The sequence below is a fragment of the Rhinoderma darwinii genome, chromosome 3, assembly GCF_050947455.1.
Source record: "Rhinoderma darwinii isolate aRhiDar2 chromosome 3, aRhiDar2.hap1, whole genome shotgun sequence".
In the NCBI taxonomy this organism is placed as follows: domain Eukaryota; kingdom Metazoa; phylum Chordata; class Amphibia; order Anura; family Rhinodermatidae; genus Rhinoderma; species Rhinoderma darwinii.
This window is the reverse complement of record NC_134689.1, coordinates 182,657,647-182,678,429: the sequence shown is the minus strand read 5'-3', so window position 1 is coordinate 182,678,429 and position 20,783 is coordinate 182,657,647. Positions and strand designations below refer to the sequence as shown.

General features: G+C 45.9%; 1 protein-coding gene across 2 annotated transcripts in view; it reads right to left on the bottom strand.

Moving 5' to 3' along the window:
- The window catches only part of ST7 (suppression of tumorigenicity 7), a 138,335-nt gene extending 129,013 nt beyond the window's left edge, over positions 1-9,322 (bottom strand). The window contains exon 1 of one of the 2 annotated variants that reach the window (XM_075857125.1): positions 9,074-9,322. In XM_075857125.1, coding sequence (XP_075713240.1) covers positions 9,074-9,224 — 151 coding nt within the window. In that variant the 5' untranslated portion in view covers positions 9,225-9,322. The remainder of the gene's footprint in view (positions 1-9,073) is intronic. The other variant, XM_075857124.1, reaches the window with a different exon arrangement.
- Positions 9,323-20,783: the final 11,461 nt, after the last annotated feature.

Genomic DNA, 20,783 nt, shown 5'->3' with positions numbered 1-20,783 from the left:
CTCTTATGCATCTATTTTTGATCATATATGGGGTTTTAAGATTGTACCAACACAAATCCTGTATCTTCTATTTTGTTTATGTGAACCTGACGGCCTGTTAATGTTGCCCCTGACTGCGGGCAGTATGATATAGTGACAGGTGCACTGATTAAACTAAACTATGCGTTACTCTACACCATGTTCCAAATTATTATGCACATTGGATTTAAGTGTCATAAACATTTAATTATTAGTTTTTCAATTAAACTCATGGATGGTATTGTGTCTTAGGTCTCTTTGGATCATTGTAATCAATCTCAGACACCTGTGATAATTAGTTTTCCAGGTGGTCCCAATCAAAGGAAAACTACTTAAGAAGGACGTTCCACATTATTAAGCAGGCCACAGGTTTTTAGCAATATGGGAAAGAAAAAGGATCTCTCAGCTGCCGAAAAGCGTGAAATAGTGCAATACCTTGGACAAGGTATGAAAACATTGGATATTTCAAAAACATTTGAAGCGTGATCATCGTAGTGTGAAAAGATTTGTGGCTGATTCAGAGCACAGACGGGTTCGTTCAGATAAAGGCATAATGAGGAAGGTTTCTGCCAGACAAATTAATAGGATTAGGAGAGCAGCTGCTAAAATGCCATTGCAAAGCAGCAAACAGGTATTTGAAGCTGCTGGTGCCTCTGGAGTCCCGCGAACCTCAAGGTGTAGGATCCTCCAGAGGTTTGCAAGTGTGCATAAAGCTATTATTCGGCCACCCCTAAACAATGCTCACAAGCAGAAACGGTTGCAGTGGGCTCAGAAATACATGAAGACTAATTTTCAAACCGTGTTGTTTACTGATGAGTGCCGTGCAACCCTGGATGGTCCAGATGGATGGAGTAGTGGATGGTTGGTGAATGGCCACCATGTCCCAACAAAACTGCGACGTCAGCAACGAGGTGGCGGAGTCATGTTTTGGGCTGGAATCATGGGGAGAGAGCTGGTAGGCCCCTTTAGGGTCCCTGCGTGTGTGAAAATGACCTCTGCAAAGTACGTAGAGTTTATGACTGACCACTTTCTTCCGTGGTACAAAAAGAAGAACCGTGCCTTCTGTAGCAAAATTATCTTCATGCATGACAATGCACCATCTCATGCTGCAAAGAATACCTCGGTGTCATTGGCTGCTATGGGCATAAAAGGAGAGAAACTCATGGTGTGGCCCCCATGTTCCCCTGACCTCAACCCGATTGAGAACGTTTGGAGCATCCTCAAGCAAAATATCTATGAGGGTGGGAGGCAGTTCACATCAAAACAGAAGCTCTGGGAGGCTATTCTGACATCCTGCAAAGATATTCAAGCAGAAACTGTCCAAACAGTCACAAATTCAATGGATGCAAGAATTGTGAAGGTGATATCAAAGAAGGGGTCCTATGTTAACATGTAACTTGGCCTGTTAAGTTTTTATTGATTGAAAGAGCTTTTGATTTCTGTAAATATGTCCTCCTGATGCTGCAAATTCAACAAATTACCATTTTAGTTCCCTTTACAACCTTTAGAATTATTATGCACAACAGAGATCAAAACATTTTAAACAGTGCATTTTGAGTTTTTTACTTCTAAAAAAAAATCTGTTATTAGGAGATTTGTTCAATAAAATTTGCATTATACTCCAACGGTTGATGGCTTGAAGATTATACTGACTCATTTGCATCGACTATTTAGGAAAATCAGTGAAAAATAAAATTTCCATAATAATTTGGAACGCGGTGTAAAGTGCCGCGTCATATAAGAGAAGTCATAGTTTCAGCACTGGCTTGTGTCCATTGTTAGGGCAGCATGAGTGTGCTAAAAGGTTCCAGTCCCTAAAAATTGATGGCCTAACCTCAGGATAGGCCATCAATAGCTTGAGGGTATGTGCACACGATAACTGCATTTAAGTCTCAAATTAAGGAGCAGTTTTCAGGAGAAAACAGCTCCTGAATTTCAGACGTAAATGCATGTACTGGCGTTTTTCGCCGCGTCTTTTACGGAGGTAATTTGGAGTTGTTCTTCATTGGAGTCAATGAAAAACGGCTCCAATTACGTCCCAAGAAGTGTCCTGCACTTATTTGACGAGGCTGTTATTTTACGCGCCGTCTTTTGACAGCGACGCGTAAAATTACAGGTCGTCGGCACAGTACATTGTAAAGCGGTGGCGTGTTTTCAGACATAATTAGAGGCGTAAAATACCACCATTACGTCTGAAAATAGGTCGTGTGAACCCAGCCTAAGGGTCGGTCCGAGCGCTGCTTCCTTTTCATTTCTACTTGCTCACTGTGAATCGTCGACACGGATGTAGCGGTGATTCACAGTATTGCAGCCTTCTCACAATGAAGTGAATGTGAAAAGGCTCCAATACACTGAACTGCACTACATCTGTGTCGACGATTCTCAGAGAGCAAGTAGAAATGAAGGGGTAGCAGCGCTCGTACAAGCGCTGCACTCCCTTCAAAACAGCTGATCGGCAGGGGTCCCGGTAGTTGGACCCCGACCCATCAGCTATTGATGGCCTATCCCGAGGATAGGGCATCAATTTTTAGGGGCTGGGAAACCCCTTTAAGTATTATATTCATTAAATCTGCAGAAAAAGGAATAGAGTCTATATATTTTTTAAGTTAGAGTAGAGCGAGTAGGGCCCTGCCAAAAGAGTCTACCTTGTCGTGGTGGCAGGCTTCAAAAGCTTTCAGCCAAATAAAAAGTTTTTAGTTATGTATCACACAAAGAGTGTGATATGTTGCTGGACGGAGTACCTTTAACATGCGGTGCCACGGTAGGGGGGCCAAGACAATTTAGCTGTATGGGGCCCTGAAATTCCTGATGGCGGCCCTGCCTAGGAGTACGGGTGGGTGGTGGCCCAATCCTGACGTCAGATGTGCACGCCCCCATCGTGACATCAGGAAGGTCTCTCTGCCTCTATACACTACACAGTTCATGGAAGAGACTGTGTGCACTGGTCTCTGTGATTCTCCCCTTCCCTCCAGCAAAGAGTCTCAGGACACTGTAATCTGAGCTGTTAATTAGCATCAGAAAAGACTAGGACTGCTCCATCCCCCGCAAGCACCCTGCCGTCCTGTCTTATCTTCCCTGCACTTGCCAGGGAAAGTGAAAAGAAAAACTCTGATTCCTTTCTCTGGAGTGTGCAGAGATATTTACATCTCTGTATATAATGTGTTCTGCTGTGCATAGCTCAGTGCACGCTCACAGTATTGTAGTTATCACCTCAGAGTTCACTGCCCATGAAAGATACAAATCGTAACATCACACACAGTAAGACACGCCCCTAGCAACTGCCAGAATCAGGAAGTGTAAGAAAATATATGTGGACGGTTTCACAAGAAAAAAAGCTGCAAAAAAGGTACTTGGAAGTGAAAAAAAAATTGCTAGGAGTAATGTATTCACATAGAGGGACATATAGCAGTTTCATTTTTTTTGTGAAAGTTTAGCTACACTTTAAGGGTTTGTCTCATCTGAATAACCCCTCCGCGGCAATGAACCGATTGTCGCCAGTGCAGCTTCTCTAACCTCCATCAATCTGATGCTATTGTATGCCATATATTTAGATCTGTCTGTCCATTAACGTGAACGTATATTATAGCATATACTTTCTTATGTTTTGAGTACGAGTCACAATTGCCAAAATGAGGTGTGAAAAAGAGTCTAAGGGTATGTTCACATGCAGTGTTTTCAGGCGTATTTCGGGGCGTTTACATGCCACAGATATGCCTATGGCAAATCCACTGCATATTTACGAGAGGATCCACTCAGATTTCTGCCGTGGACTCGCGCAAGGTTTAGTCCCATACAATGGGGCTAATCCATGGCTTTTCTGCGGGGAATCCACGAGAAGAATGAACATGCTCATTAGTCTTGCAGATTCTTTTTTTTTGTGTCTTTTTCTAGAGCATGTGGACGCGGTTACAAAGGCCACATTCACATGTATTGGAGGCGGACTGTTACCTGAATTGATGAGGGTTTCAACGTGGATTCCACGCTGATATCCTCATTATGTGAACAGGGCCTAAGGCCGCATTCACACATTGCAGATTTGGTCAGTATTTTACATCAGTATCCAAAATTTTGAAACCAACAACATCAGGAGTGGATGCAAAGAAGAGAGGAAATATAAATATTTTCCTTATATTTCCCGTGTTTAGAATCCAGTCAAAGAAAACGTATGCTGACGCATACCGCCTCGACGCATGCCGAAAATACACTCTTTTAGCATATGTCAGGTAAATAGGTCTCTATGAACACATACAGTATATGTTGGGAGCACTTCCCAGTGTATACACCCAATGTACACTGCAGTGTGAATAGAGCTTAGTAGATGTATATCAGTTAACTGCCTCATAATGCAATATCCTAATATATAAAAAAATATATATAAAACAACTCGCACAGGGACAAACAGTCCCTACTGATCCGATACAACCATTGGATTAAAAAAAATTAAGTAATATGCACCTAGAAATAAATGATCCAAGTGTAGCCCCAGCAAACATTTACCTCTTTCTATTGGAGTAGACTGCAACGGCGCGCCGCATATCTATCTATCTATATCTATCTTTACAGAGATGTTTGCATTATTGTGGAACAGTCAAGCAGTCCTGTCAGTCAGAGGTTCGTCCAGACTGGGCTGTGTGCTGCGTACAGTCATGTATTTCTGCGGCCTTGCTGAGGCTTTCAGGGGCATGCCAACAGCTCCAGCTATATTTAGCACTACAGCCATATTTTACGGCTTTAAAACCACAGTACGTCCAGAATGTATTGCCTAATGGGTGAGATTTATGCTGCATGCTTTTCTACTAACATCATTAGCTACATATACATCCTCTAAACGGCTAAAAAAAAACGGAAACCCATCAAGAACGACAGATCACAGCGCCTCCAGTATGCCTTGGAATCTGTTACCTGTCACCTATAGTGCCAAATGTAAAACACACTAAATGTGGCAAGAGTTCCGTTGTTTTAATATGAGGACAATAAGAGATAAACCACACGCCATCTCCTTCTTAATATCTGCTTAAAGGGGTTGACCACTTTGGACAATCCCCTTGTTAAAAGCGTTCCCCAATGATAAAGTGATGACAGAGGGACTTGGACCCCCAGCGATCATCTGTTACCTGTGAGGGAACTGGACAGCGGGTGATGAGGGTACTAAACAGGGGTACTGACAACTCTGTATTCCACTGCGCTATTGATGCCGTCAAAACAACGGAACCCTGTCACAACGGTTTGAAACGGAAACCTTTAAGCAATGTTTCCGTCACCATTGAGATCCATGGTGATGCAAACAAAAGCCAAGGTTTCCATTTGCCTTTCCGTTGAGGAGTTAACCCTACGGAAACCTCCGATGGGATCCCTCGACGTAAAGGCAACGCTGATGTGAACAGGCCCTTAGCTAATAGAATTAAAAATTGATTTTGTAAACCAGACAAGCCCTTTAAACAAAGTGTGTCGCCAGGACAGACGGATTTCATGTTAGAGCATCTATTAGATACCCTAATGTGCTGCTCTCCAACCTGCTGAACACAACCCTGAGGGCGCATTCACACGAAACGTCTCTGGCTGTGCAGCAGAAATCTCATGGAAAAAAACATGGTGGTAAAACCACAATGCAATTTTCGTCTGTTCAGCGCAAATCCAAAAACGTCAATTCACCGTAAAACCACAAGTAGTTTTGATGCAATTTCTTGTATGCGTTTTTTACTGCACCTCGTGACAGGAGAAACGAGCACCGATCTGTCTCGTAGATCGGTGCGCGCTGCACCAGCCAAAGTCGGCTGGTGTAATAGGGCCTTAAAGAGGCTCTGTCACCAGATTTTGCAACCCCTATCTCCTATTGCAGCAGATCGGCGCTGCAATGTAGATTACAGTAACGTTTTTTTTTTTTTTTTAAACGAGCATTTTTGGCCAAGTTATGACCATTTTTACATTTATGCAAATGAGGCTTGCAAAAGTACAACTGGGCGTGTTGAAAAGTAAAAGTACAACTGGGCGTGTTGAAAAGTAAAAGTCCAAGTGGGCGTGTTTAAAGTAAAAGTACAACTGGGCGTGTATTATGTGCGTACATCTGGGCGTTTTTACTTCTTTTACTAGCTGGGCGTTGTGAATAGAAGTGAATGATGCTGACGAATCGGCATCATCCACTTCTCTTCAGAACGCCCAGCTTCTGGCAGTGCACAGACACACAGCGTGTTCTCCAGAGATCACGCTGTGACGTCACTCACTTCCTGCCCCAGGTCCTGCATCGTGTCGGACGAGCGAGGACACATCGGCACCAGAGGCTACAGTTGATTCTGCAGCAGCATCAGCGTTTGCAGGTAAGTAGCTACATCGACTTACCTGCAAACGCCGATGCTGCTGCAGAATCATCTGTAGCCTCTGGTGCCGATGTGTCCTCGCTCGTCCGACACGATGCAGGACCTGGGGCAGGAAGTGAGTGACGTCACAGAGTGATCTCTCGAGAACACGCTGTGTCTGCTGCACTGCCAGAAGCTGGGCGTTCTGAAGAGAAGTGGATGATACTTCTCGTCAGAACGCCCAGCTAGTAAAAGTAGTAAAAACGCCCCGATGTACGCACATAATACACGCCCAGTTGGACTTTAGAAAGCCTCGTTTGCATAAATATACAAATAGTCATAACTTGGCCAAAAATGCTCGTTTTTAAAAAAAAACAAAAAAACTTTACTCTTATCTACATTGCAGCGCCGATCTGCTGCAATAGGAGAAAGGGGGTGCAAAATCTGGTGACAGAGCCTCTTTAAGTGTAAAAAGTGTCTAAGGCACCTCCGTTAGTTCTTCTCTGCAATGCTTCCTTTTCTTTAGATCCATTATAGGTCAACGGAGAAAAAAAACAGATCAGTCATAGATCATGATAGCGCCGTCATGGATCCTGTAAAAACGGAAACCATGGTTCAAGTGTGAACAGAGCCCTTTAAGACACATAGTACATTTTTTATGCAATTTGCAATAATTTGGCTTGTAAAAACTTTCATAGATGTCAAACAGCCCAAAATGTTACGCAGTAGTATTAGGCCTCCTGCAGGACGTAAATACTGCAGAATATTGGTGCGGAAATTCCGCAGCATTTCCGCTAAATAAATTGGCATGTTGCAGATTAAGAATCCGCAACGCAGATCAATTTCCGCACTTGTTTTCTGCAGATTTTTTCCGTTGCGTGCGGGTGACATTTCATCAAATATTGTCCACTTTGCTGCTACTGTAATACGCCGCAGAATTGCTGCATGAAAATGCGACAGCTTTTCTATCCGGTGTGCAGGGGGCCTATAGGTGGATTCACACGGGGCAGATTTTGTTGCAGAAATACATGCGACTGAAAATCAGTTCCATTCATCTGAATGGAGTTGTTTGTGCAGCAAGTGCGTGGAATTCTACAAGTTCCATTCAGATGAACAAAATCTGCCGCGTATGAATCCACTCCTCAGCCGTGTTCACACAGCGCAGATTTCATATGTATTTTTTAAGCCAAACCAAGGAACGGAACCTAAATAGAAGTATATAGAGCAAGGCCTTATAGGTCCGCTCTCCAGAATCCAATTCTGGCTTACAAAAAACAAGTAAAATCTGCACTGTGTGAACATAGCCTTAGTCTACCTGTACTTTGTAATTGTTTAGCCTTGGGTTGTTCGCATCCCATTATAGGACAATTTATCTATAATCACTCCAGTATAATTGCATTGCATCTGAATGAACACCATGTTTATAAAGATGGCCGCCACCATTTCGGACACCTGCAACATTTTCATATGGATCTGAAGAGCCACAACGGATTCACAGAACTGACCGGAGAAGTGGAGGTCGCTCAGTAGCGCTGCGGTTTCTACCTTGTAATTACATACTAGACAGTTATGTTCACATTGTGCCATTCCGTTGTTCTTCTCTTTCAGAGGAGCAGGACAAGGGAATAACGGAACCCAAGGTTCCGTTGCACAGCGGACACCGCCAGTTGCCATTGACTTTAATAGGTTCCGTCGGGGTGTCCGTGATTTTACCAGAAAATAGCGCAGCACACTGTGTTATTGTCTCCGGTAATCCCTGCCGGCTCCGCGACGGAGGCCCGTAACGGAGCCCCCAACGCAGATGCAAATGAAGCCTGGCTCATTCACACGAGCGTGAATCTAGTCCGTGTGCTGAAACAACGTACAGCACTTGGCCCCATTAATTTCAATGGGGCTATTCACACATGCGTGAATTTTTTATGCAGCGAGTGACCGTTGCGTGAAACTCACTTCATGTCCTATATTGGTGCGTTTTCACGCACCTCGCCGCCCATTGAAGTCAATGGGTGCGTGAAAACCACAGACAGCACACGGACGCACGTGCTGTCAGTGTTTTACTCATTAATTACATCTAAAAAAAATAGAAGTGCTTGCGAGTGCGTGAAAAACACGTGCCACGCACAAAGCACACTGATGCATAATGCCACGCACATGGACAGATGGAAAATCTGTCACGCTCGTGTGAATGGAGCCTAAACCTACTCCAGTGTGTGTGAATGCAGCTGCGATAGGGCTCTGCTGCCGCCTGTGACTTGCATTGTCTTCTGTAGGGAGCAAAAAAAAAAAAAAAAAAAAAAAAGAACTAACACCCATCAAGTGACATTAAACTTTGTGTCCACTTTAGCCCATATTTACTATCACAAGAGAAGATTGTATGAGTAACAGGCCGACATGAGGCTGTAACCGTACTAATATTACAGGTCAGTGACGTCACAGGCAAGCCAATATCCCGCGCATCATAATGCTAGTTACTAAACTCCGAAGCACATTCCCACAGAGCAACCGGCAGGGACGGCGCTAGGACCCAGCAGACTCCTCGCAGCCATCCATTGAAAACTCCACAAGAAAACAAAATAAAATACAAGGAGAAAAGTGGCCTTGAAGCCGAAAGGTGTCGTGTCCTGTCCCCCCCGGGTCCTGGGCAGTCTCTCTCCACACGCCAACCCGCTGTGCCATGTACTTTACCAAGTATCTGCAGAAACTTTCCCTGCCTGTCTCCCTCCCTGTGTGCAGAGAACGTGGCAGTGCTCCCCTCCTCCTACCTGTGCTCAGATTGTCATTGATCTTCAGCGGGACCCTGAGGATGTAGACCAGGAAGAGCATAAAGAAGAACCACACCGTCCACAGATACGTCCACGACCACACCACGCACGACTTGAGCTGCTCCAGGAAGCCTGTCCCAGCTTCAGCCATATTTTATTGTGTGAGGGCTGAGCGCCGGAGCTGCTCTCTGCTGCCCCAAGCCCTGCCTGTGTGTGCGGCCCACACTGTAGCCAATCCTATAAGAAAGGTGCCTTCCCTCCCCCTCACAAGTTCCCACACCAGCGGCTGACAGGTCTGTATCCACATGCGCCGCTTATTCCACAATCCTGGCCCGGTATTAACCGGCATGTAAAGTGCATAGACCTCTGCCGTATGCTTCAGGAAGTTCTCTATTCAGACGCTGCGTGGGTTACTGTGCGACAATCAGGGCCAGGTTATGAGTGGGGCCCCAGATCATGCTAGTTTTGATGGGGGCCCGCAGCCTTATTAATCAGTTAGTTTATGAATTTGAGATGATTCTGAGGTGGGAGAAGCGCAGGCGTTGTCTCCTGTGGAAGTGTGGATACCAACCTCATCTTTTTCTGCACAACGTTAATTATTGGCGAATTGGAAACCATCATGAATGATAATGATAAGTCATATGTGTCCGTAGGCCGGATACTAATCTGAAGACATGAGCTGCACCTACTGTGAGATGGAAAATTCTAACAATTATTCTACAGGTGCTTTTAACTGACCCTATACTGTTCGATAAAAACGAGCGCCAATTAATGGTACAGCACGTCGACCGGCTCCATTCACAAGGAGCAATGATAGTTCATGTAGGGGGATGATAATTACTACGATCGTTCCTCCCCATGCATTTTGTCGGCATCATATAACCTTTGACATCACACATGCGTTGTGTGAAACTCACGACATGTCCTATATACTCACGGCATGTCCTATATACTCACGGCATGTCCTATATACTCACGGCATGTCCTATATTGGTGCGTTTTCACGCATCTAGTTGAAGTCTATGGGTGACGACATCCGTGTGCTGTCCATGTTTCACGCATCAATTACATTAAAAATAAATGTAAAAAAACAAAAGTCCTTGCACGGATGTAAAAAAAACACATGCCAAGGCCTTTAGTCTTCATTCACATTCACGTTTGCGTGGCACAGCTTGCAGCACCTTTTTTCTGGCAGAACAACGGAAGCCATTATAAGTCAATGTGGTCCATCGTGAGACGGATCAGGAACTCCGTCAGTTCTGATGTTCTGCTTCTATGACGGAGCAGAACATCGTAATTGAGAAACTGAACAGAGCCTAACCTGTAAAAGCCCCGCAGCCTCCAAATAATTCTGCAGACATCAATTTGTGTTTTTTACAGACACTGGAACAAAGTAGCCAATATTTACTGACTGCAGGAATTTACGGACGATTGGCAACCCTGTATGGTAGTACTTGAAACAGAAGAGATTGCTGGACCACTGGGCACAGATGACTGTCCTTAACCCCTTAAGGACACAGCCTGTTATAACCTTGTGGCATGGGCGTTTTTTTTCAAATCTGACATGTTTCACTTTATGTGGTAATAACTTCGGAATGCTTTTAACTATCCAAGAGATTCTGAGATTTGTTTTCTCGTGACACATTGGACTTTGTGCTGCTGAAAAAAATTGGTCGATAAATTTAGTATTTAGCAGTCCGTCCGCAGTCTGGTGTAAATGCTGCAGTCCGTCCGCAGTCTGGTGTAAATGCTGCAGTCCGTCGGCAGTGGTGTAAATGCTGCAGTCCGTCCGCACTCTGGTGTAAATGCTGCAGTCCGTCCGCACTCTAGTGTAAATGCTGCAGTCCGTCCGCACTCTGGTGTAAATGCTGCAGTCCGTCCGCAGTCTGGTGTAAATGCTGCAGTCCGTCCGCACTCTGGTGTAAATGCTGCAGTCCGTCCGCACTCTGGTGTAAATGCTGCAGTCCGTCCGCACTCTGGTGTAAATGCTGCAGTCCGTCCGCAGTCTGGTGTAAATGCTGCAGTCCGTCCGCACTCTGGTGTAAATGCTGCAGTCCGTCCGCACTCTGGTGTAAATGCTGCAGTCCGTCCGCAGTCTGGTGTAAATGCTGCAGTCCGTCCGCACTCTGGTGTAAATGCTGCAGTCCGTCCGCAGTCTGGTGTAAATGCTGCAGTCCGTCCGCACTCTGGTGTAAATGCTGCAGTCCGTCCGCACTCTGGTGTAAATGCTGCAGTCCGTCCGCACTCTGGTGTAAATGCTGCAGTCCGTCCGCACTCTGGTGTAAATGCTGCAGTCCGTCCGCACTCTGGTGTAAATGCTGCAGTCCGTCCGCAGTCTGGTGTAAATGCTGCAGTCCGTCCGCACTCTGGTGTAAATGCTGCAGTCCGTCCGCACTCTGGTGTAAATGCTGCAGTCCGTCCGCACTCTGGTGTAAATGCTGCAGTCCGTCCGCACTCTGGTGTAAATGCTGCAGTCCGTCCGCAGTCTGATGTAAATGCTGCAGTCCGTCCGCACTCTGGTGTAAATGCTGCAGTCCGTCCGCACTCTGGTGTAAATGCTGCAGTCCGTCCGCAGTCTGGTGTAAATGCTGCAGTCCGTCCGCACTCTGGTGTAAATGCTGCAGTCCGTCCGCAGTCTGGTGTAAATGCTGCAGTCCGTCCGCACTCTGGTGTAAATGCTGCAGTCCGTCCGCACTCTGGTGTAAATGCTGCAGTCCGTCCGCAGTCTGGTGTAAATGCTGCAGTCCGTCCGCACTCTGGTGTAAATGCTGCAGTCCGTCCGCACTCTGGTGTAAATGCTGCAGTCCGTCCGCAGTCTGGTGTAAATGCTGCAGTCCGTCCGCACTCTGGTGTAAATGCTGCAGTCCGTCCGCAGTCTGGTGTAAATGCTGCAGTCCGTCCGCACTCTGGTGTAAATGCTGCAGTCCGTCCGCACTCTGGTGTAAATGCTGCAGTCCGTCCGCACTCTGGTGTAAATGCTGCAGTCCGTCCGCACTCTGGTGTAAATGCTGCAGTCCGTCCGCACTCTGGTGTAAATGCTGCAGTCCGTCCGCAGTCTGGTGTAAATGCTGCAGTCCGTCCGCACTCTGGTGTAAATGCTGCAGTCCGTCCGCACTCTGGTGTAAATGCTGCAGTCCGTCCGCACTCTGGTGTAAATGCTGCAGTCCGTCCGCACTCTGGTGTAAATGCTGCAGTCCGTCCGCAGTCTGATGTAAATGCTGCAGTCCGTCCGCACTCTGGTGTAAATGCTGCAGTCCGTCCGCACTCTGGTGTAAATGCTGCAGTCCGTCCGCAGTCTGGTGTAAATGCTGCAGTCCGTCCGCACTCTGGTGTAAATGCTGCAGTCCGTCCGCAGTCTGGTGTAAATGCTGCAGTCCGTCCGCACTCTGGTGTAAATGCTGCAGTACGTCCGCACTCTGGTGTAAATGCTGCAGTCCGTCCGCACTCTGGTGTAAATGCTGCAGTCCGTCCGCAGTCTGGTGTAAATGCTGCAGTCCGTCCGCACTCTGGTGTAAATGCTGCAGTCCGTCCGCACTCTGGTGTAAATGCTGCAGTCCGTCCGCACTCTGGTGTAAATGCTGCAGTCCGTCCGCACTCTGGTGTAAATGCTGCAGTCCGTCCGCACTCTGGTGTAAATGCTGCAGTCCGTCCGCAGTCTGGTGTAAATTCTGCAGTCCGTCCGCACTCTGGTGTAAATGCTGCAGTCCGTCCGCACTCTGGTGTAAATGCTGCAGTCCGTCCGCACTCTGGTGTAAATGCTGCAGTCCGTCCGCACTCTGGTGTAAATACTGCAGTCCGTCCGCACTCTGGTGTAAATGCTGCAGTCCGTCCGCACTCTGGTGTAAATGCTGCAGTCCGTCCGCACTCTGGTGTAAATGCTGCAGTCCGTCCGCACTCTGGTGTAAATACTGCAGTCCGTCCGCACTCTGGTGTAAATGCTGCAGTCCGTCCGCACTCTGGTGTAAATGCTGCAGTCTGGCCACAGACTAGTGTAAATGATAGTCAGTCTAGTGTAAACAATACAATCTGACAGTACAGTCTAGAGTATATGCTGCAGTCAATCCACAGTCTAGTGTAAACCTTGCAGTGAGTAAATGCTGCCACTGTTCAGTCCACAATGATGTAATAATTCAGATTTTTAATTTGATAAGCACAGGTAATTTGAAATTCTCAGATGATTATAATTGTAAAGCCTCAGACCCCAAAATAGCAATTCCAGTGAAAACGTTGCGTTGGAATTGCGCTCACTGGACTTGTGAATAAGTAGAGTTAAAAGGAGGAGTTAAAGTCCCTGTAAGTACTGTTCTTTGCAAATCGTATAATGGATAACAAGATTAGAGGTTTTCTCCAGTGCACAGTTTGCCATATGTAGGACATTACGCTTAGAGCAGGAGTTACAGGGTTAATACCTCTGTGGCAGATGTGAGCATGTTGTTCATCTGGAAGTTCAAATTAGAGATCAAGAGGAGCAAAATGCAACACTGAGGGCAATCGACAATCTTGAGAGAAGCATGCTGCTGACTGAGCAAGCAGTTAGCGGGGTGGATCTGGAGGGTGGAGAAATGGGTCAGTAAGACCAGACAAGTAGCTGGATTAATGTAGTTAGGGGCAGTAGAAAGGGGTCCAAGAAAAGGAAGGCCACTCTTGTTTCTGTTATTCAAAGCAAAATTGCCAAGTTGGGTGATGATGCGAGCGTGTCAGATTCAGAAATGGCAGCCCTAGTGGATACTGATCTCCCTAACAGCCGGGAGAACAGCCCAGCTAGCTATCTGGGGATGGCAATGCAGATGGGGCAAGACAATTAGTAGTTGTAGGGGATTCTATAATCCGGAAGATAGAATAATTTGTCGCCTCAACCAAATGGTTTACTCTCGAACAGGCAGATAAATTACTGGGGGAGGCTGATGATGATCCAGCTGTTGTGATCCACGTGGGAACCAATGACATGTTAAATAGTAGGGGGATGAGCCAGCAGAGGGGAAGGACCTCCTAAGGTTGTATTCTCTGGAATACTGCCCATGCACTGTGAATAACAGGAAAGAGTGAGAGCTCAGGGAGTTAAATGCATGGCTTAAAGCAGGGGTCTCAAGCACGCGGGCCGCATGCAGCCCCTGGGGCTGTCATCTGCAGCTCGCGGGACACAGAGCCGCTAGCATCGGCTCTGCTCCGAGACACTGGAATTCCCTGACATTGCTGTCCACATATGAACAGCGATGTTTGGGGCTTCCCCAGAGCCGGAGTCCCGTGCAGAGCGCTGGATTCCCTGACATCGCTGTCCATCTATGGTCAGAGTCTTCCCCAGAACGGAGACCGGGCAGAGCGCTAGTATCGGCTCTGCTCCGGGACTCTGTGGCATTCACTGACATCGGTGTCCATGTTTGGACACACGATGTCTGGGGCTTCCCCAGGGGCAGAGCGTTAGTATAGGCTCTGCTCTGGGGAAGCCTCTGACATCGCTGTCCATACATCGACAATGATGTCAGGGGCTTCCCCAGAGCTGGAGTCCCAGTGATGTCAGGAGCACAGCTGGAGTCCCAGGAAGGGCCTACTAGCGTTCTGCCCGGGACTCCAGCTCTGGGGTTGCCCCTGACATCTCTGTCCATATATGGACAGTGATGTCAGGAGCAGAGCTGGAATCCCAGGCAGGGTGCTAGAAGCGGCTCTGCTCCGGGACTCCAGCTCTGGGCAAGCCCCTGACATCACTGTGGCAGCATCTGCGAAGAGCACTATGGCAGCATCTGTGGAGGGCACTGTGGCAGCATCTGCGGAGGGCACTGTGGCAGCATCTACAGAGGGCGCTATGGCAGCATCTACGGAGGGCACTGTGGCAGCATGTACAGAGGACACTGGCATTATCTAGGGGTGTGTTGCATTATCTACAGAGAGCACTGTGGCATTATCTAGGGGTGTGTTGCATTATCTACAGAGGGCACTGTGACATGATCTACAGAGGGCACTACGGCAGCATCCACGGAGGGCACTGCGGCAGCATCCACGGAGGGCACTGCGGCACTATCTAAAAAGGGGCTGCCCAATCTTGACGTGAGTCTGCCAAACGCTGCTAACTGAGTCGCCGGACTGCATTTAGCGACACTTAAACTGGAAAACTGGATTGTTGAAATAAGCACGTGGAGAAATATCTAAAATTTTAAACCTAGCGCTATTATTATAGTAATGTAGTATTATTATTATAGTAATGTAGTATTGTTGTAGTAGTTCAAATAACTAATTGATTAACAATAATTTTGTATTGTATCAAATTTGAAAGTAATGCGGCCCGCCAACTTCCCATTTTTTCTATATGTGGCCCACCTACCCGGCCGAGCTTGAGACCCCTGGCTTAAAGTGTAAGGAAACGTTCGACCAACTTCTGACATGTCAAGTTTTGATTGGTGGGGGTCTGAGCACTAAGACCCCCACCAATCGCTAAAACAAAGTGGTAGAAGCGCTCAGCCACTTTGTTTCTGTTCGGCCTTTTCTGGAAATCAATGTATCAGAGTACGGGCACAATATGAAGTCTATGAGCTTGTACTCCGATACATCGGCAATAGCGGTGATTCCGACTTAAGATAAGGCTCCGGCAGCAGACAGACACCCAGGGTGTGTAACACAGCAGATGCAGCGGAAGACACAGCTTGACTTTGATTCTAGACAGCACAGAGGCACGGTAGCACAGGATAAAGGTAACAGTGGGAACTGGAAAACACTAGGAGACCATTTGCAAGACAAACTTTAGGTATACAACAACTCTCAGGCAATGATCAAGAGGGCAGAGCCCTTTTTATAGTCCAGCAGCATTCTGGACTGATTGCAGATCACCTGCAATAATGAGCGCACTGGCCCTTTAACGCCGTGCGCAGGCGCGCGCCCTGTGGGAGACAGTCTCTGAAGCAGGAAGTGAGTGCCGGCGTCTCCCAGGAGGGAGATGCCGCCGAGAACGCACATGTCCATGGCCGCGGCCATCAGAAGGTAAGTCAGAACGACGGGCCGCGGCCATAGACATTACACAAACTCAACACTGCAGACGAGCTGAAGGCCGCTATCAAAGCAACCTGGGCTTCCATAACACCTCAGCAGTTCCACAGGCTGATCGCCTCCATGGCACGCCGCATTGATAACACCTCAGCAATGCCACAGGCTGATCACCTCCATGCCACGCCGCATTGATAACACCTCAGCAGTGCAACAGGCTGATCACCTCCATGCCACGCCGCATTGATAACACCTCAGCAGTGCAACAGGCTGATCACCTCCATGCCACGCCGCATTGATAACACCTCAGCAGTGCCACAGGCTGATCGCCTCCATGCCACTACGCATTGATGCAGGAATTCATGCAAAAGGAGCAGCGACCAAGCATTGAGTGCATATACTGTACATACTTTTCAGTACTACAACATTTCGGTATTAAAAATATTTTTTAAATTGGGCTTCTATAATATTGTAATTTTCTGAGACACTAAATTTTGGGTTTTCATTAACTGTTAGGCTGTGTTCACACGACCTATTTTCAGGTGTAAACGAGGCGTATTATGCCTCGTTTTACGCCTGAAAATAGGGCTACAATACGTCGGCAAACATCTGCCCATTCATTTGAATGGGTTTGCCGACGTATTGTGCAGACAACATGTCATTTACGCGTCGACGACGCGTAAATTGACTGCTTCGGCAAAGAAGTGCAGGACACTTCTTTGCCACGTAATTTGAGCCGTTCTTCATTGAACTCAATTAAGAGCAGCTCAAGATTACAGGCGTCACAGACGCCTTGCATAATACGAGGAGGAGCTTTTACGGCTGAAACGACGCAGCTGTTTTCTCCTGAAAACAGGCTGTCATTTCAGCCGTAAAAGGTAGCTAGCGTGTGCACATAACCTTAGGGCTCATTCGGACGAATGTGAATAACGTCCGTGTGCTGCGCAGGAAAATCATGCGCAGCACACAGACTCATTGATTTCAATGGGGCCGTTCACACATGCAGGAGTTTTCACGAAGCGTGTGTCCTATATTGGTGTGTTTTTCACGCACCTATCGCACATTGAAGTCAATGGGTGCGTGAAAATCACGCACAGCACACGGATGAAGATTTGTGTACTGTGCGTGATTTATTTATTTTTTTAAACCTGTTTTTATTGAAATTTTCAACTTTTTCAGGAAGGGATACAGAAGGGAAGGGGTGGCGGGGATGATACAAATACAGTAACATAGTATAATGTTCAGAGTTATTTTGTATATTCTTCTGGTGGCATTCAATCAAATATCTAGTCTGGTGGTACACAACTTTTCCATGGACATTATAGATCAGCATATTATCAATACTGGGGGAGGAGGGAAAATTATTGGTGGGACATCCGGGCCCGTTCATGGTCTAAAGTGTTAGGTCGTAGCCACAAGTATATCGATTCCATCATATCCTAATCGGTGGGGAACCCAAGGAAGTTTGCTCTAAGTACCAAGTAGTAGGACCAAAGCAGGATTTTCATTTTAGTATGATCCTATCGGGGAGAAGAGTTAGGGTATGTGCACACACACTAATTACGTCCGTAATTGACGGACGTATTTCGGCCTCAAGTACCGGACCGACCACAGTGCAGGGAGCCGGGCTCCTAGCATCATACTTATGTACGATGCTAGGAGTCCCTGCTACTCCATGGAACTACTGTCCCGTACTGAAAACATGATTACAGTACGGGACAGTTGTCCTGCAGAGAGGCAGGGACTCCTAGCATCGTATATAACTATGATGCTAGGAGCCCGGCTCCCTGCACTGTGTTCGGTCCGGGACTTGCGGCCGAAATACGTCCGTCAATTACGGATGTAATTAGTGTGTGTGCACATACCCTTATAAATTTGTTCCAGATTTGGAAGAAGGGTTTTACTTTTCTCTAGACATGGAGGCTTCTATCCAGTCCATACGAAAGCTGTAGGTTAACTTCTCAAGGAAGAGTCTAATAGTAGGTGGAGAGGGTGATATCCAGCAGTGCAGTATGGTTTTACGTGCTGCTGAAATAAATAAGAACTTTTTCTCATGTTGTAGGGTTATGTCACGTTCAGGTGGGACAATACCAAATAAGCTCCACACATCTGCATTTGGACAAGTATGTAGCAGGTTATTGGTGACGAGATTTTATTTGTTTCCAGAATATTCGTATTTTGAGGACAACCAAAGACAGTGGAGTAAATCTGCATTGGGCAAGGCGTATTTGGGATAGGAATAATCTGTGGTGTTGCCGATCATAAAGCCTCTATGTGGGGAGATCTAATCTCTGAGTTATTTTGTATGCCATTTCCCAATACATTGCTGTTGGCAGGTATTTATTTGCCGTTTGTAATGCAACTAAGACATTGTCCGCAGTAGTATTAAGTTAGTTGTGATTTACGCATCAATTCAATTGAAAATAATAAAAAAAAAAAGATGTGCTTTGCGAGCGCGTGTATAAAGCATGCCCCCTCGCAAGCACACTGATGCATAACGGACCAGATACACGCGCGTGAATCTGATACGCTCGTGTGAATGTAGCCTTAGCCATAATCATCATTAAAAGGAAAAAATGCTGGAAATCGATCACTCTGTGTGTAATGAATCTATATAATATAGGAATTCACTTTTTGAATTGAGTTACTGAAATAAATTAACTTTTTGATGATATTCTAATTCATTGAGAAGGACTAGTATATCTGGTTTGTGTACTTTTTTTTTTTATGATACAGAAAAATATATCTCCCACATATGGGCCAAACATGGTGTGAACATCTCTAGAACAAAAAAGGGGTTCAACTAATATTACAATTCTGTTAGATCACACAAAATATAGCTGTTCAATTTGGAAAATTGATTGTAATAAAAAAAAAAAAAGGTCTTGTTTTGATATGCGATGACAGACTTGTTATGGGGCCCACTGGTATTCATTTACAATCCCTCTCAATGTACATCCAAATGAGGGCTGGTGAGAAGACAGATTAAATATTAAATGTATCTGTTAGATCACGCAAAAAACTAATTTTTCAATTAGAATCATTGACAGCAATATCTAGACACGGCAGCATTTTCTGTTACATACTTAAGGCGCCCTCTGGTGTTCTTTAGATTGACGTTTAGAGAGGAAATCAAATGTGTTCAGTGTGGTTGAGAAGTAGCTTCTTCTTACTGGGTGCCCTGCACAATAGCAGGAATCACACTGCTGCACCTGGAACCAGAAGGGCGCAAGCAGGAAGCAACACAAAAGGGGTGCTATAATGAGTATGTAACCGCAATACCTAGACAGGAGCACTTACCTTTTTTTTTTTTTTTTTTTTTAAATACAGTATTTTTCAGACTATTACATCACTTTTTTCGTTAAGACTGCAGAAATCTGCTGGTGTATCAAAGGCCCAGTGCACACAGGATGGAAACGCTGCAGATTTTCTGTGGATTTCCACGTGGAAAATTTTCAGCAGATTACACCCAACCATGTGAATGAGATTTGAACATCCACATGCTGCGAAACATCTTTCGCACTGAAATCAGAGTATGCTGAATATTTTCAAATCCCCGGCATGCTCATTTTATTTCAGATGCTCAGCACAGATTTCACCCTATTTAGTGTAGAAGGGGTGAAATCAGTTTAAATATATCACTGCGGATAACAGAAAAAGGGATGAATTCATCTTTTTTTTTTTTTTTTTTTTTTTAAATACCATACTCCCCTCCTGACTGCTGGTCTCTGTGCAGGCGGCCTCCTGCAATGACGTTTCGTCACAGGCGAGCAGGTAACTGACATTTGTACACACAGCACATGCTGCTTACACACAACCGTACTGCCAAGACCTTAGTTTCTTAATAGACAACTTTGCATTTTTTACCAACTGGGCGTTGTAAAGCGAAGTGTATGACGCTGAACAATCAGCATCATACACTTCTCTCCATTCATTTTTAGCTGTAATCACAGAACAGCGCGATCTCCCGAGATCACGTTGTGCAGTCACATACTCCCACATTAACTTTACTGAAGTGTCTTGAGAGTGAATAGACATCGCTTTCAGCCAGGCTGCGATGTCTATTTACACTCCATACACTTCGGTAAAGTTTCTGTGAGACTTGCACTGCACAGAATGATCTCGCGAGATCATAATGTGCTGTGACAACGATGTTGTGAGTAGTATACTATACTATCCTGGTCATGTCCTCTGCTTGCTAATATGTTCAGGCCATTGACTAGCAACAGGCTGCAAGTGATTGCAAAAAGAGCACCCATAGCCACTTGTCAGGATGTGCCACCAGCACTGCTACTGCAGATGGAGTCCTGGGTGTGGAAATGTTGCCAATGTGATGCGAGCTATACTAAAGATTCTCTCTCACTGCCAAAGCCTTTCCTTAAGGTGCTAGAACGGTTCATAAGGCCTCATGCATATAAGCTTATTTGGAAACCATGACACATATCCTGAAAACAGTGTCAGAGTTCTGCACACCACCATAGTGGTAATGATGCTCTATTGCATGTCATATCTGACCGTTCTCCCCTAGGAAGACGGAATTCAGCGATTCTAGAGGGAAAACTCAAATCAGAACAAAAGCAGGCCGCAATATGATTGTTTTTCACGCTGTATTACCAGCTATAATGCACTTGTATGCATGAGGCCATAGAAAGAGGTTTGCTTCTTCCTTCATAAAGGTCTACTTTCATTTAGGAGAAGAATTAGGAGATTTGCCACAAGTGAGAGATGCACTCCGAGA